Source organism: Polyodon spathula, chromosome 14 (assembly GCF_017654505.1).
Source record: "Polyodon spathula isolate WHYD16114869_AA chromosome 14, ASM1765450v1, whole genome shotgun sequence".
Lineage (NCBI taxonomy): Eukaryota > Metazoa > Chordata > Actinopteri > Acipenseriformes > Polyodontidae > Polyodon > Polyodon spathula.
Window position 1 is genome coordinate 23,797,430 of NC_054547.1, and position 14,742 is coordinate 23,812,171.

General features: G+C 37.5%; 1 protein-coding gene across 6 annotated transcripts in view; it reads right to left on the reverse strand.

Moving 5' to 3' along the window:
- Nucleotides 1-14,742, reverse strand: part of LOC121327197 (diacylglycerol kinase delta-like) — a 63,970-nt gene that overhangs the window by 32,937 nt on the left and 16,291 nt on the right. For 2 of the 6 annotated variants that reach the window (XM_041271071.1, XM_041271065.1), the window contains exons 4-10: nt 6,308-6,412; nt 5,940-6,072; nt 4,534-4,640; nt 2,478-2,603; nt 2,231-2,333; nt 1,646-1,808; nt 925-1,033 (exon numbers count right to left, since the gene is read on the reverse strand). In XM_041271071.1, coding sequence (XP_041127005.1) covers nt 925-1,033; nt 1,646-1,808; nt 2,231-2,333; nt 2,478-2,603; nt 4,534-4,640; nt 5,940-6,072; nt 6,308-6,412 — 846 coding nt within the window. Of the gene's footprint in view, nt 1-924; nt 1,034-1,645; nt 1,809-2,230; nt 2,334-2,477; nt 2,604-4,533; nt 4,641-5,939; nt 6,073-6,307; nt 6,413-12,700; nt 13,158-14,457; nt 14,651-14,742 lie in introns of those variants that run through there. The other 4 variants (XM_041271069.1, XM_041271070.1, XM_041271068.1 and 1 more) reach the window with 4 other exon arrangements.

Here is a 14,742-nt window from a genome sequence, read left to right on the forward strand (position 1 = left end):
TGTATTTTATACACATCCTATTACATGCCCACAGCACAAACTGTTCAGTACAACTTGAATAGTGTAGCTAAAAGGTACAAATACATTCATGTTAACTTAACTGGCATTTCCCACCCAGTAGTTGTCACGTCAAGTCTGTTTCTAACCCTTTCCAAAATTACACTGTTTAAGTTATTCTTAATATTGTGTTGCAATATTTCTCCTCTAGAGGTCAGTAAAGTCTACAAAATAAAACCATGCAATATAAACTGCCAGTATATACAAGCATGTCAATGACATTCCTATTTGTATACAAATTTAAAGCCAACAGTAAGAGGAAAGGTAAATCACCATAACACTGTCTGAACAGCTAACAAATGACTCTGAACACACCCAATGGAACCTACTGGGATAATTAACTACATTGAATGTATATCTTGCATTCAAAATGTTAATGACAAAGAATTGTACATATTTACACGACAACAAAATCTACATCGAGATTAAATGTGTTACTATCAGTTTTATCTGTTTTATATTTAGATTTACTGACTTACAGCGTTTAAAACTGTTCAGTGGCTTCTAATCAAGTTGAGAGTGTACTTTCTCTTGCACTTTTTGTGTGACCAACCTGACAAAGCGACAAACATTTTTAAACATACAATATATGTATACATAGAGGGAGACAAAAATAGGTTGCTAGAACAGAAGCTATACAACCGGAATGGTGTAGCTAAAAGAGAAAAATATCTTCACTAAGTTAACTATATACATTTAGCTTTATTTAATGTATTTCAATAAATGGATAAGATTTGTTCCTGGGTAGAGCTATACTATAACTTCCCAAACCAAAGCTGCTTGGAAGTCAGTGAACGATCTCGTACAGGGGACCTGCAATCCCAACAGGACAGAGGTGCTGTGGATATAGCAGGGGAGACTAGGTACCTGTTTGTGCAAGGTGAGAGTGTCAATCTCAGACAGGACCCAGCCCACACTGCCGTCCCCACCACACACCAAGATCCGGAACGTGTCAAACTTCTGAAAGAGACGCAAGCTACAGGCATAGACAGACAGAAAATATTACATTTCATATGCAATATATCAATTGGTGGAACACACACACACACACACACACACACACACACACACACACACACACACACACACACACACACACACACACACACACACACACACACACACACACTGGTCTGCTCTTGACACTCTTCAGTACTGTTTGAAATGTCCTTCTGAAGGCTTTCTATCGTTTTTGTAGGAAGAGAAGTCCAAGTCACTGAGAATATTTTAAAGAAAAGGAACGTGTATTTATTAAGCCAAATAAAAATTAAAAAAAGGTAAAAGCAGATTGACTAACAAGCTGAGATGATTTTGAAATGGCAAGCCAGTGTGAGGAGAAATCCAACCTTCATTCTGAATGATGCCCTGTCTAGTCTGCACGTCGTACAAAAAAGGACCCTTGTCAGCCAAGGTTGGGAAACAGGGTTTGCAGTGCCAGGATACAGTAGCAGCCTCATTCCCGACAAATGCTATTACAGAAACTCAGGACTGACTTGAGAATATGAACAGCTGCAAACAGGAACGGGGCAAAAGGTTGACACAGAAACAAACAAATGAGAACAGGTCAGGAGGTGATAAAGCTCCGTACCCCAGGTGAGGCCCCCCATTCATGAGGTCGAAGACCTGGGCGGGGTTCAGCAGCTGCTTGAAGCGCCGCAGGAACTTCACGCCCTGGTTGTCTCCGCTCTTCGAGTTGACGAAGACGAGGAGGGGGCTGGTGCAGGAGGGGGGGCACGACGCCTTCCAGAAACCTGACAGACACAAAACACAGGCAGTTACCATGGCACCCGCTGACTAACCATGAGCACCTGTGTAACACACATCTCACATCCACCAGCTGACAAGAACCTAGTAAAGAAGTGCAAACCCAATTCCTAAATGCTGTGTACTCTGACATATGGTGACCTTTGTGTTTTGAAACGTACTAGTGCTGAAAAATGATGTTTTGCATTAATTCCTGTAAATGACTATCAAATAACCGGAATTTTTAATGCTTCTGTTTTCTACCTAATTCCAAATCAAAGAATATCTGAATATTTGCTGACAATTTGAAATATTCTAACATGTAAAACATATGGTTCATCCCAGTACTAAAATGCACATTCTTAACATGAATGCAGTTATGTTCAATCAATGAAACAACTATTTCACTTTGTGTGGGCCGCTTACTCACCGTCAGAATCAATGCTGTTCAGGGCGGTGGGCGGGATCACAGACACTTTGCACTGGCCCAGCGGACACTTACTGGACAACAACTCCTTACATGCAGTATGTATCTGAAACACACCGGAGGATGAACACATCTCGTTAAGCACCAGGATACACACTCAGAAAAAAAAGAGAAAATGCTGCAATACTGTACAGTTCCAGTAACATGTGTTATTCAGTTATATAGGCTATTAAAGGAATACTGCTCTTACAGTGGCTTTGCACCACAAGCAGCGCCAGTCCTGCAGTCTCAGCACACTGCCACAGGTCTTGTCACACACCGTACACTTGGCACTGACAGGAAGATTCCCCTCGAGCCACTGGTGGGGCATCGAGATCTGCATGAGAAGAAAAAAAACAGGTTTATTACAATACCATGATCAGTGAACAATCTGTGGTATGTACCAAAGTTTAAAATACATTTTCACAATAATAACTGGGTTCATCAGTGGGTAACAGAGCTCCCATTTTATTTCCCAATTCAGCCATTCACACTTGTGAATAATTCATGGTTAGGTCCTGTCTAATAAATTGTAGATACTTAGTATTTTGCATTCTTCTCAACCTCTTTTTCACAGATTCATTTTTTGGAAGACTGGATTTTATAGATTTCATTTTTTAGTTCACTCAATATTTGTTTATTAGTTTATAGTTTATTGGGTTTATAATAACTGTGCAGATAAATGAATGAAAAAGCATGTTTGCATTGATCTGTGCATTACTGTAGTTTGTCATTTGTCAGATCCTGTACTGCCCTCCAGAGGGCGACAGTCAGGGTTCACCCTGTGCAGGGCTCTGTCTTGTTAATGATAAGCATATGCTGCATAACCACAAAAAAAAAAAAAAACTGTAAATGTTGCTTTTCATACAATACTTTCTTCCAGGTTTATCTCTAAATATAGCTACTAGTGGCCATGCACACTTACTTTATACAACATATTTAATCTTCATTTAAAATGTTTCTCAGTTTATTTTCCAAACATATTCAAAGTTAATTGAAAACATGTAACTAACACTAACTCCACTGGCCTCTACTTCACAATGTTTATGTGCAACTCTGCAAAACAACCAGGGAATTCTGTATTTTGAAACATTTGGACAATTCCAAGTATCATATATCACACAATTTGGAAGTCAGGGTTGGTTCACTTTGCTTCAATACCCAGTTGTCAGTTTGCTGAATAGGTGCTGAACTGAAAACTACCTTTCAGCTCCACTCACTGGAATGATTAACATATTCTGGGAAACAAAACTCACAATAGCAAAGCAAGGAGGAACTTACTTTACATTTGTCATTAACTATAATTCAGGGGTGCACCATGTTATTTTTCTTTGTTTATTAACTATAATTAGGGCTGGAAGTTTTCAGTTTTAACCAACAAAGGAAAAAACACCCATGTAGAACTATTTCAAAGATTAGTTTTCTATATTTTTAAACTGATAAAAACGTGGGTTTTGGCAACAAATTGTAAATAATGTCAATCACTCACTACTCTCTGTCTACATAAAGAAAACATCTTTCAGAAGGCGGGCAGTGACCAAAGTCATTGCAACTGACCAATCATCAATTTTGTGCACTATGTAATACAGTGGAATGACCATCACATAACCGCTTGATCAATTAACCGGCTTGCTAAATAAATATATAAATATTAAAAAGTAGGCAAAGAGAGTAATGGCATTGGAAGCAAATGCAGCTTCCACAATGGAAACAGAAAGAAAGCGTTATAGCACTCAGCCTTTTGGTGTGTTCCTCTTTAAGAGAGGCACAAATTTAAATAACTTCTTGTATGCCTACAGTACGCTGTGGTCATACTATACTGTGGACAGAAAAAACAAAACATGAAGTGTATTGCGATAGATACATTGGTGGTAATGGGTGTAAAATTAAATCTGTTCAACTGCATGTTGAATCACAATTCTCAGATTCAACATGCATGCAGGAGTTCAACACTGCTGGAATCCTAATGTGGGCATCCTGACTTCAACACAGCAAGTTAATGTTTGCATACGTATTAGTGAAAAGCACATTCAATGTATTATAGAAACTGAAAATTGATGTGTTTGAGTGTTGTTTATTTTTAATAACCAAAAACAACTGATTTTCGCCAAATAATATTATTGTTGTTAAACCCTACCTGAACTGAACACAAAATAAAAAAAGCCCCAACTAGAATTCAGGTGAGCTCCATGTTATTTCTCTTTTGTTATTAACTAGAATTCAGGTGAGCTCCAGGATTAAGACAGAATCCTGGGAGCCGGCCTCACCCCGTCCTCGTCCTCAATGATATCCTTCCCAATGGAGGCGAGGGTCGTCCACTTGCAGTTATTTGTAGCCCGAATTGCGCAGCGCTTGTGGGCTTTGAACTTGCAGACTGAGGAAAGAGACATACACGACAGTTCAGAAAGGCAAATCAAACCCTGCACTGGTCTAATCGCGAGTAAACTCAATTATTGAAATATCATGATATGCAACAAATGTCAAGCGGAGAGTACAATGCATTTATTTAGGTATGTATTATAGCACCCTTAACATAGTCCCCAAGATCAAATGGCTAGAAATAAAACTACTCATTAAACACTGGTTTTCAAAATGTGTTGACAGATTATAGCAAGTCCTTAACAATGGTCTATATTCATAGTAACAGTACTTATTCACATTAATGTTGCTCTGAACTGGACTGATGTGCTCTCTTTCACATCACAAAGGAAATATAGGGTTGAAGCAGCTTTACCTCAGCTTTCTGAAGACGCTGAAAACAAACATTAACAAAAACATCTATCTCCATCTTTCAGCAAAATCTCCACTCCAAAGACCTACTTGGAGGGGTCATGAAGAAATACGAACTTAAAGAGATGAACCGTCTTCTGAGAGAGTTCTGCATCGCCATCCGGAAATAGAACGCACACAAAGCTTTCAAGCAAAGCACACATGGACTGGATATTTCAGGTTTTATGGAAAACTATTATACCCTTGTGTGATATGATGCCTTCCAGGGAATAAAAAATTCCCATCAGGGGGGTGGTCTTCCACTATACACCTCAGCACCACTTTGTAGAATATCTTATTTACACCTGCTCTACATTTAATACATCACACAGAAGTAAAGAATAATCCAATAAAAATAAATTACAGAATTTATAAAATACTGCATCAAAAAGAGAAATCACAAAGGAAACTAATGCATAAAGTCTGAAATGAAAACACATTGTACTGTACAGAGAAGTGTCTCCTGACACTTTTAAACTGTAATGTGGTACAAATTATACTTTAGTCCAGAATAAGAATTACTACGTTTCATTACAAATTGATAAGCGGTTTCTAGATATATGTAAAAATATAAAGTGTGACATACAGTCGGATGGATGTACTGACAGACACGCCCTAAGGGGTTTTCCAGACATATGAAAGATGTGTGACCTATGTATGACCCCCCTCTACAGGTGATTTCATCACAACTGGGGGAATAACAACACAAAAAAAGAAGGGACACTGAATTATCCTTGGGTATCATGCATAACTTTTAAACACACTATAGTGCTGAATTTAGAAATAGTGAAAAAAAACGATGACCAACGTCTCGATTAGATGTTTCTAACTCATCCTTGGTCGGTTTGGATGTTCTTATTTAACTAATAGTACAGTGTATCTGGGATGATGCCAGGACCCTTACCTTCACAGGACAGGCCATGCGAGGTGACCCCAGACAGCGCTTCTCTGCACACATTGCAGTAGGTGGGGCGGGCGTGTGAACAAGCATACCAATTGTGCATCCCTGAGAAATGGTCCAAGCTGTACTGAGTGGACTGGAAGACAAAATAATTCTACAATTCTTACCTGTTCTGTGGTAACAAAATGCATTTTATACAATTCTGTATTTAAAAAGTAATTGTGGCAAAGAAAATAATTCCATAAATCAATTACCTACATCTTGTTAAGACTTCAAAAGGAGGCACTGACATTACAGCAGCTGTATCCCTGCCATTTCAAATTTATACTACTGTTCATCAAAAGCTGCCACAGTCTGAAGAGGAGTCTCACCTCAAAATGCTCCCGATTCTGGACGCTTTTCAGCGCCGCAATCCAATCCTCCATCTCCTTCCGGTTCTCTGCGCACAAAATCAGTTTCCGACACGGGGTAATTATCTAGATTAGAAAAAATAATATAAATAAATTTAATTAATTAGGGAGCGTCACTGCATCGTGCATTAGTTTTTTTTTTCCCTGCTTTCTCCTAAAACCCCTCAATCCTCCACAAACACAATCAGTTGCCCTTTTAAACCTGTTAATATTAAACTTTTTTTTTTTTTTTTTTACTAATATTTCTCAACTCAAGCTGAAGGTCGGGACCCAAAATATTATGGTATGACCTTTCCAGAATTCAGAGGGCGCGCTATATTTTCTATTCATATGGTGAAACGCACAAATACAGAACTATTGTTAACACAAAAGATTAAAATTCCAGGGATGTGCATTTTTATGAACGTTTAAACCCCATGCCATATCAGTTTAAACAAACAATCTGTCTGTGTACTAACAGAGGACCGTTCGCATGCCGAGACGGGATTCTATGCACTGTTTGTTGCCCTCATCTATATGTTCTCATATTTTTCTGCATTCCAAAAACAGCAGCATGGCTGTGTCTGTCTTTCAAGCAAAGATTCTTAAATCTGTACATCTGCGTGCATTTGCTTTTTTTTGCACAGCAACTCTTTCACACACACTATACTACATCTGCAAAGTTCACACAAAACACATTAAGTTAGAGTCCTGCGTCACACATGGGTCATAAATCAACAGGGAGCGTTCGTCATCAGAAATCATTTCTTCGCGCTCACACTCCCTCCTGCCACAATGCTGGTGTTCCGTTTCAATCAGAGCACCAGCATTTAGGGCTGCAACGAAGTAGTGGTACAATCTACAACCTAATTTCTTATTCGATTATCATATAGGCATTTATCAACGATAATCGATGCACTGACGTTTTATTTTTCAATTTTTTTATTTATTTATTTATTTATTTTTTTTAGGAGGAGACAATAATGAAACACACTGTTGTGCACAATATTTAAACAAAAAGGCACAACTTAAATTGAAATTAGAACACTTCCGATTATAAAAAATAAATACAAAATGCCTTGAGTTTTTAACAACTGAAAAGAATATGCGTGCGTCCACATCAGATGTCCCTTTAACATTGTGATAATAAAAAATATCATATTTTAACAGTCATTTCTACCTGAACTATGGTTGTTAATTGCTGTTAACGTGTTATGTCCAAAGCAAAACAAAACATTTTAATGAATCTCACAAATCCTGCCTAATTTAACTAACATACTAAATCCTGTTTCTTTATATAATATTGCCATATTATCCAAACACAACATGCTTAAAAAAAAGGTAAAAATCAGTAGATTTAATATTGCCATTCTTTTGAAATGATTACACGAATGTAGAGGCTAAATTGTGTATCCTAGCAATGCGGTAACATTGTTTATCTACCGTAATAGCACTAAAAGAAGCACAGTCCAGGTTAATACAAAACAGGCAACAGGAGACTTCAAATTGGTTCCAATTTGATGTATCGATTTACCAATATGTAATCCAAACTGAAAATAAGGACAAATGATCAATAAATAAATGCGTTGGTTAGTTGTTGCACCACTACAATGAAGGTTCGGAACACATTACCAAAGATTAGGTTCAAACCTTTGATTTTACTAATTTGCATAATTTACTGGTGACCTCACCATTGCTACTTGTTTATTTGATTGAAACTCCTATTTTACAGGTAATCCATATAAATTGAATTAAACATTCACATGCAGTTAAATGTTATAGAACAGTAATCATGTTTTTATAGTTTAAATAAAAACACGTTTATGTACACGTAATTGATGCTGCTTGCCATATATACAGTAACCTTGCATTGCGGCCAATAAAAAGAACTGCAACAAAGCTTTAATAACAGCCACCATTCCAAGCAGGTCATCAGTCTGTCACATTTTACTACTAAAAATACTAATAATACTCGAACACACTTCATGTCCAGATTACAGGAAAAATCATGGCAACTAACCCAGTTTACTCTGGAGTGGAATAGCAGCAGCGTGGGTGTAGGACATCTTGTACTGACTCGATCACACCAGGGGAAAGTTTTTCAAAACTGAATCTGGATAACAGTGACCCGCATTTTGTAAAACTATATTTTGTAATAGAGATTACTTTTATCTGGATCATTTTGATCTGTTTTTTCAGAAAATGTCACTAATGGATTACATTTATCCAGATAACAAATAATCACAATTATGAAATCCAGTTTTCTGAAGTGGGCTAGTTCTTAAGTGTTTTTTTTTTTTTTTTTTTTTTAAAAAAGACCATTATTTATGATACAGCCTAATTTAAAAAAAAAAAAAAAAAAAAAAAGGTTTGTGGTAATGAGTAATACACAGCTTTATATTGATTTATAGTCTTAATAAAAATGACAAATTACTTTTAATGTTTGTGCACATATAACGCATGCATGCCCACTTATCAGAAATTAAATAGCTAAATCTAAATTGAATAAAAATTAAACTTTTGAAAACAGGATCTGTGTTTTTAGACATCTTCATAGTCTCCCTCGTCAGTCAGAGTCCAGCATCTCTCAGACGAGCTTTAAGAAGACTTAATGCTTTGTTTTTTATTTATTTTTTTATTTTATTAAAGCTATACCACTAAATGTGTTTTTGATACAAAACTTAAATATGGAAATATGACATTATAACACTCAATTTTGACAGTGTGTGTTTGCTATGACAAACAAAATATTGATGTTCTATGAACATTTAAAAGCTATATCTATCTCCGCAGTAGGATCACAATAATCCTGGTATTTTGGATCAAAGTATTCCTGACCTCCTATTTAAATTCTGAAACCCCAACTGCAACATTTAAATCGTGATTAAAAGTGGGATCGGATTACCAAAACGAAATCTGTATCACAGTAATCCCGATCGCATTTCGATGTTTGGAAAAGCCAATTGCGCAATATAATCCAGATCAAAACGCGGAAATCAGATTATCAAAAAGTTTTGAAAAACCAGCCCCAGAAGATTCGCAGCTCGACACACACTGTCAAGATTCTGTGGGAAAGACAGTCGCTCTGGGTCACATTCTTTAATCCACTAGATATCAAAACAGCACTGCAGTACTGTGACAATCCCACAGCAATGCTGGGTGCATTCCTTCTCCACAGCACACATTAACATTCATTCAAGTGTACTACACTGCCAGCCCTGCAGAGACTGCAAGCCCATTATAACAAAGCCTGAAGATCTTTAATCTGAATATTCAAAACATCAAATCAATAACCTATAAATCCATGTTTAATACCACTTAATACATTTTCAGAATTTATTGCTATTTCATATTTTGTAATATTGTGAACAGACATCATGGTCACCAACTTTATGCAGACAGCTATTTTTTATTTACTTGTTTAACATGCAAAAATCAGTATGTCAAAGAGAATGCAATCATCATAAAGGGCAATGCAACACCCACTCACATTCAAGCTCTGTACCCAGCACTGACGCAGTTTTAAACATTCTTTAAACATTCAAACTGTAGATGGAGGCAAGCCAAAGCACAGCAGCGAAAACATTTACGTCAGCATGACCACAACTTACAACAACTTAAGAACCAGAGTGTGTTCTTGGACAAAGTAGCATTTATTAGATGAATTTTCCCAGAATTTGCATTCTGAAAATTGAGTACTTTTACTTTTTTTTTTTAAAAAAAGCCAGTCATGTAAGCATTTAACAGCCCAATTTGTGTGTTATTAATTTAATTTCTTTTTTTTGTACTTGTAAAGAGTGAGTGCACTGTCGAAAAATATTTAAATATCCACAGTTAAGAATTAAGTCAGTTAAACAAAATGATGGCTGATTCCAACTAAACTGAGTAAAATAAAACTGGATCCGACCGAAGTTACAGAAAATGACTGGGAAGTACTACAAATAAAATACCAAAACCGCATCTTGTTTGAAATAGCAAACTGGTTCATCGTGCAAAATAATATAAAAACTGGAAGATATGACAAGACACCTTGATGTCTTCAGTATCTTCTAATATGGCAGGCATTTTGACAGGTGTTTTCTTTGGTTTTGGTGGCGCAGTGATCCGTGGTTAGCACGGATGCAGCGATTTGCCTGTGTTGCTAAGTATTTCCTAATCATGCTGGATATTGTTACTGCTTGGAACACTGATGGATCAATCAGCATGCAGCATTCCAACAGTCCATTTTATAATTACAAGTATAGTACTATTGAGTAAAATAAATATATCATAGAAATAAACAATGAGAAAAAAAATCATGCTATGTCTGCAGGATGTGATGCTGCCTACTGTAAATAGTGCGTGCATTCTGGTAGAAAAACACACACTCTTATAGATCTGGGGTTCAGCAGTGACAAAACTGAAAGAATGTCAAGAAAATTAGAATTACAAAAAACAGCAGTAATATTTGGCAATTAATTTGTGTCTGATGCAACAAACTAAAACACCTGTACATCTGAAGTTGAATTCAGCTTCTAAAGAAAAAGTGGAAAAAACAGGCAGAAGCTATTTTTACATTTGAATAACTCTCAAGTATTGCTTATTATAGTTGTACTCCTAGTATGTTACTTAAATGTACTAGCTAATGTGTTCCAAACTGCACTGAAAGAGACATTTAAGTATGTTATAAATTTATTGAGGTGAGGTCGGGTCACAGGGAACCTTTTGTGAATTTAGTGAACCCGTCAAGCTACAAGGCTAGACCAGCCCCTGTTAATCACTAATTGATTGATTGTGTTCACTGTTTTATTAAACCAAAATCCTACAAGACAGTCTACTTTTTGTGTGTGTTTTTGTGCAACAGAGAGGGGGCAATTATTTAAGAAAGACAAGTAGATTTTTCTAGCATTTTGTCCCTGTGGTGGCAGTGGTGCAGATCCTTTATCGCACTAGGACTGTCAAACAGCATTATTGACACTAATACAACTAGCAGTAATTTCGGTACAATAAATAATCAAGAATAAACAAATGTTCCCACTCTGCCGTATTTATTTTGACACGCTTGCATCTCCTGTGCTACTCCCTACACATTTATGTCGATGCCTGTCCCTTTGTGTATGAGGGCATACATTTATTTTTTCTCTATATCTTGCATATGAACATCTAGTTCTCTATGGCAAAGAAGCAAGATACAATTTCCACAGTCACAACGTCAGTTTCCCACACAACTTCCTCTGTGGGAAACTGAAGACAAAGAATCCTGTGTTCCTGAAGGCGATATAAATAGTCACACGCCTTTCCTTTCCCAGTTTCTGCAGGCCGCTTAAAAAAAAAAAAACAAACAAAAAAAAAACTTAGACCCCAGCTGCAGTTGACAAAGACTCACATTAGTCATAAAAGCTCAGTCTTGACTGAGCCCTTGACAGACACTTCTCAGGAGCTCATCTGGAATCAGGAAATCTATAGTCCAACATTCCCTGATAAGCTAACCCAGTCCAAGAGAACTGGAATGAAAGGCTATGCCAGGTAAACAGCTTACAGTTTTATAAGCAGGTATAAACAAGCTTGAGTTAGGCTTTCATAACCACATTATATCCAGTGGGAAAGAGAATCATTATACAAATACAAGTAAGAAACAACAAGGGTAAAATGCACAAAATAAAAGACGTTACAAAAGAAAAATAAACCCGGTGAAGTTTTCAAGGACCCTTATTTTTACATTTGTTATTTGCAATAAGGCCTTCCATACATTCTGACAAGAAAACATGACAGATTACATGGCATAAGTACTGGGACCATGAGTGCAGGGAAGAACTGTGGGTGATGTATGTGTTCCCTGTTTGGTATCCCTGAATTGATAACCAATACTACCCCATTTGACATTTCTTCTTTATTTTACAATCAAAAGTTACAATCAAAACAGGCAGGACACTGAATGCACGCAATTAAAAACAAAGCGCAGGGTTTTCAACTCTTAAACCTCACATTTGACCAACTAGGTCATTGGAGACATGCATGAATTTTACATATATAAAAAGGTGCTGCTAAAACTGGATTTGCTTGCATCCTGGCCTTGACTGTCCACTATGTGAGGCTACCAAAGCCCCCATCATTTATTCTTTTTGGGATGAAAAGGGATGTGGGAACAAAAACTGTTTCTTTCTGGATCAGAGGGAAGGACTACAGTACATCAGTCTGAACAGGGCACTGCCACTGCACTAGGACAAGAAATGCATCAGTCTGAACAGGGGACTGCCACTGCACTAGGACTAGCCCTGGTCTACCTTCACTAAGTCTATCACTTAAAAATATTTCCGAATGAATGACAGGCAGTAATTTGGCCATTGGATCCCAGTGAACTAGTAGCAACCCATTCTATATATGAAAAGGTCTTACCATTGTCCTGAGTCTCCACTCAAATTCCAAATGTGTCCGTTGGTTCTCTTTGCTATGTTTGATCAAGACTTTCCCCAAACGTTCTACTTTCTAGACTTAATACTGCATGAAAACTGGCAACCTCAGTATGCCAGTAAAAACGTCAGCACCCCAGATGCTTTTAAAACACTCACTGCGAAAGTGAACTGTCATTGATTGGTAGTCAGTTGTAAAGGCGAGAGAGGACAGTTCAAGTTTTTAAATCAAAACAGTAGTGAATGGATTTGTTAAATACCTGCAGATAAATACTTCTTAAAAGACAACAAGTTTTTGTACACCCCTAATGTTCATCTAGGTTTCCGACAGCCCTCATTCCCAAAACTGTAAATTCAAGGAAAATGAGGATTTATATTTTTATGAATACCTCCTTCATTGAGGAATTCCACCAAGACTTTTCAGCTATTAACAGCGTTATACACTTGTCTGCTTCAGCAAACTGTACGCAAATTATTTGACCTCACAGCAGAAACTGACACATCAATAAAGCAGCTTGCTCTAATATCTATAGAACTACTATGAACAAGAACTGTGGACCCTGTATCTAACTTAACAGAACAGAACCACCATGAGCTGTTGAAATTGATCGTTGCAGTTTACTTTAAGAAACAGTTGCAACGGCAGAGCTAACAGGGATGCCATGGGTCACAGCAAGATAATTAAAATACTGTCAACTGTTCTTTGGACTTCAAACCACACCATACATCCAGATTTCAAAACATTATTAACAGACATTGTGAGATTGCTTACCATTAAAACCTAATATTTTATTAGCCACAACCTACTATCACTGGACCTCTTATTACAGGACACATTTCATTGGGTTTCTTGCTGTCGGATGGCACCCACCTCTGGACAGGTATTGATCTGAGCAACTGTCTCTGCTCCGAGTTCCTGCACACTTGTATAGCTTGGGAAAATCGGTCTCTAAAGAGCTTGCAAGCGACTAAATTGTTTAAAGCCCAGGAGCTGACCTAATGTGGGTCTGAAATCATTTGTCCATGTTGGTGTTTCTACTTCAGCAAACTATGCAAATCATGTGGCCTCACCATTACTGCTCTTGTTCCTTTACTACTGGTAAAAAGGGATCGCCTCCAGGATTAATTATGTAGCTCATCTGTCTTGCAAATCAAATGTACAACAGCAACTGCAGCATCATTAATTTGCTGCAGTTTACCCTTGTGACAACTTCACCCTTCTTTTGAGAAGGCAGACAGCAAAATGAGTTCTCCATGGCATTTGTACTGTAGCTGGCAAACAGTTTTTTTTTTTTTTTAACTGTGCAGACTTCAGTGAGAACAGGGAAAAGGGTTAAATCAAGTCCAAAAAACAAACCAACTAACACACACAAGGACAAGCCCTGCTAGTGCAAACAGCCCAAGAAAAATCTCTGACTTAAGGAAGAGAGCTGGAACTCCACCAAATAATACAATACTACCTCAACCCTAATCCATAGGGCAACTTCTTGAAATGCAACAAACTCCTTAGGGTCTTTAAACTTCATGATAAAATAGTAATAACTACCACCCCCCAGCAACCAAGAAATCCACCCTGTACCATTTTAACCAGTCAAATAACAGTTTGTTTAGTCACAGATCCAATGCCCCTGCCAAGCCAGATGGGACCACCGTCAGCACTCAATACATTTAAAACGTGAACTTTCTTCTTCTGAACAATCCCCTCCAGACATCTCACATGATTTTACCAAGAGAAACCATTACCTGGATGAACAAAGCAACATACCACTCAGATCCTGGAAGTCTGCTAACTAACCCAAAGAAACTCACTGGTGTAGATTTTCCACGATTCACTGGCTAAAATATCCAAGGTCTTTCAAAATTAAATAAATTAATCCAAAATAATTCAGCCCAGAATGTAAATATCTGTCTTCACTAGTAGCCAGCTTTGTGTCTGGCTGGCTGACTATGAGCGCTGACAGTTCAAACTACTCCTATAAATGAGTTTGGATTCTTGAACAGGCCCCTCCTATATCCGGCACCACAAGC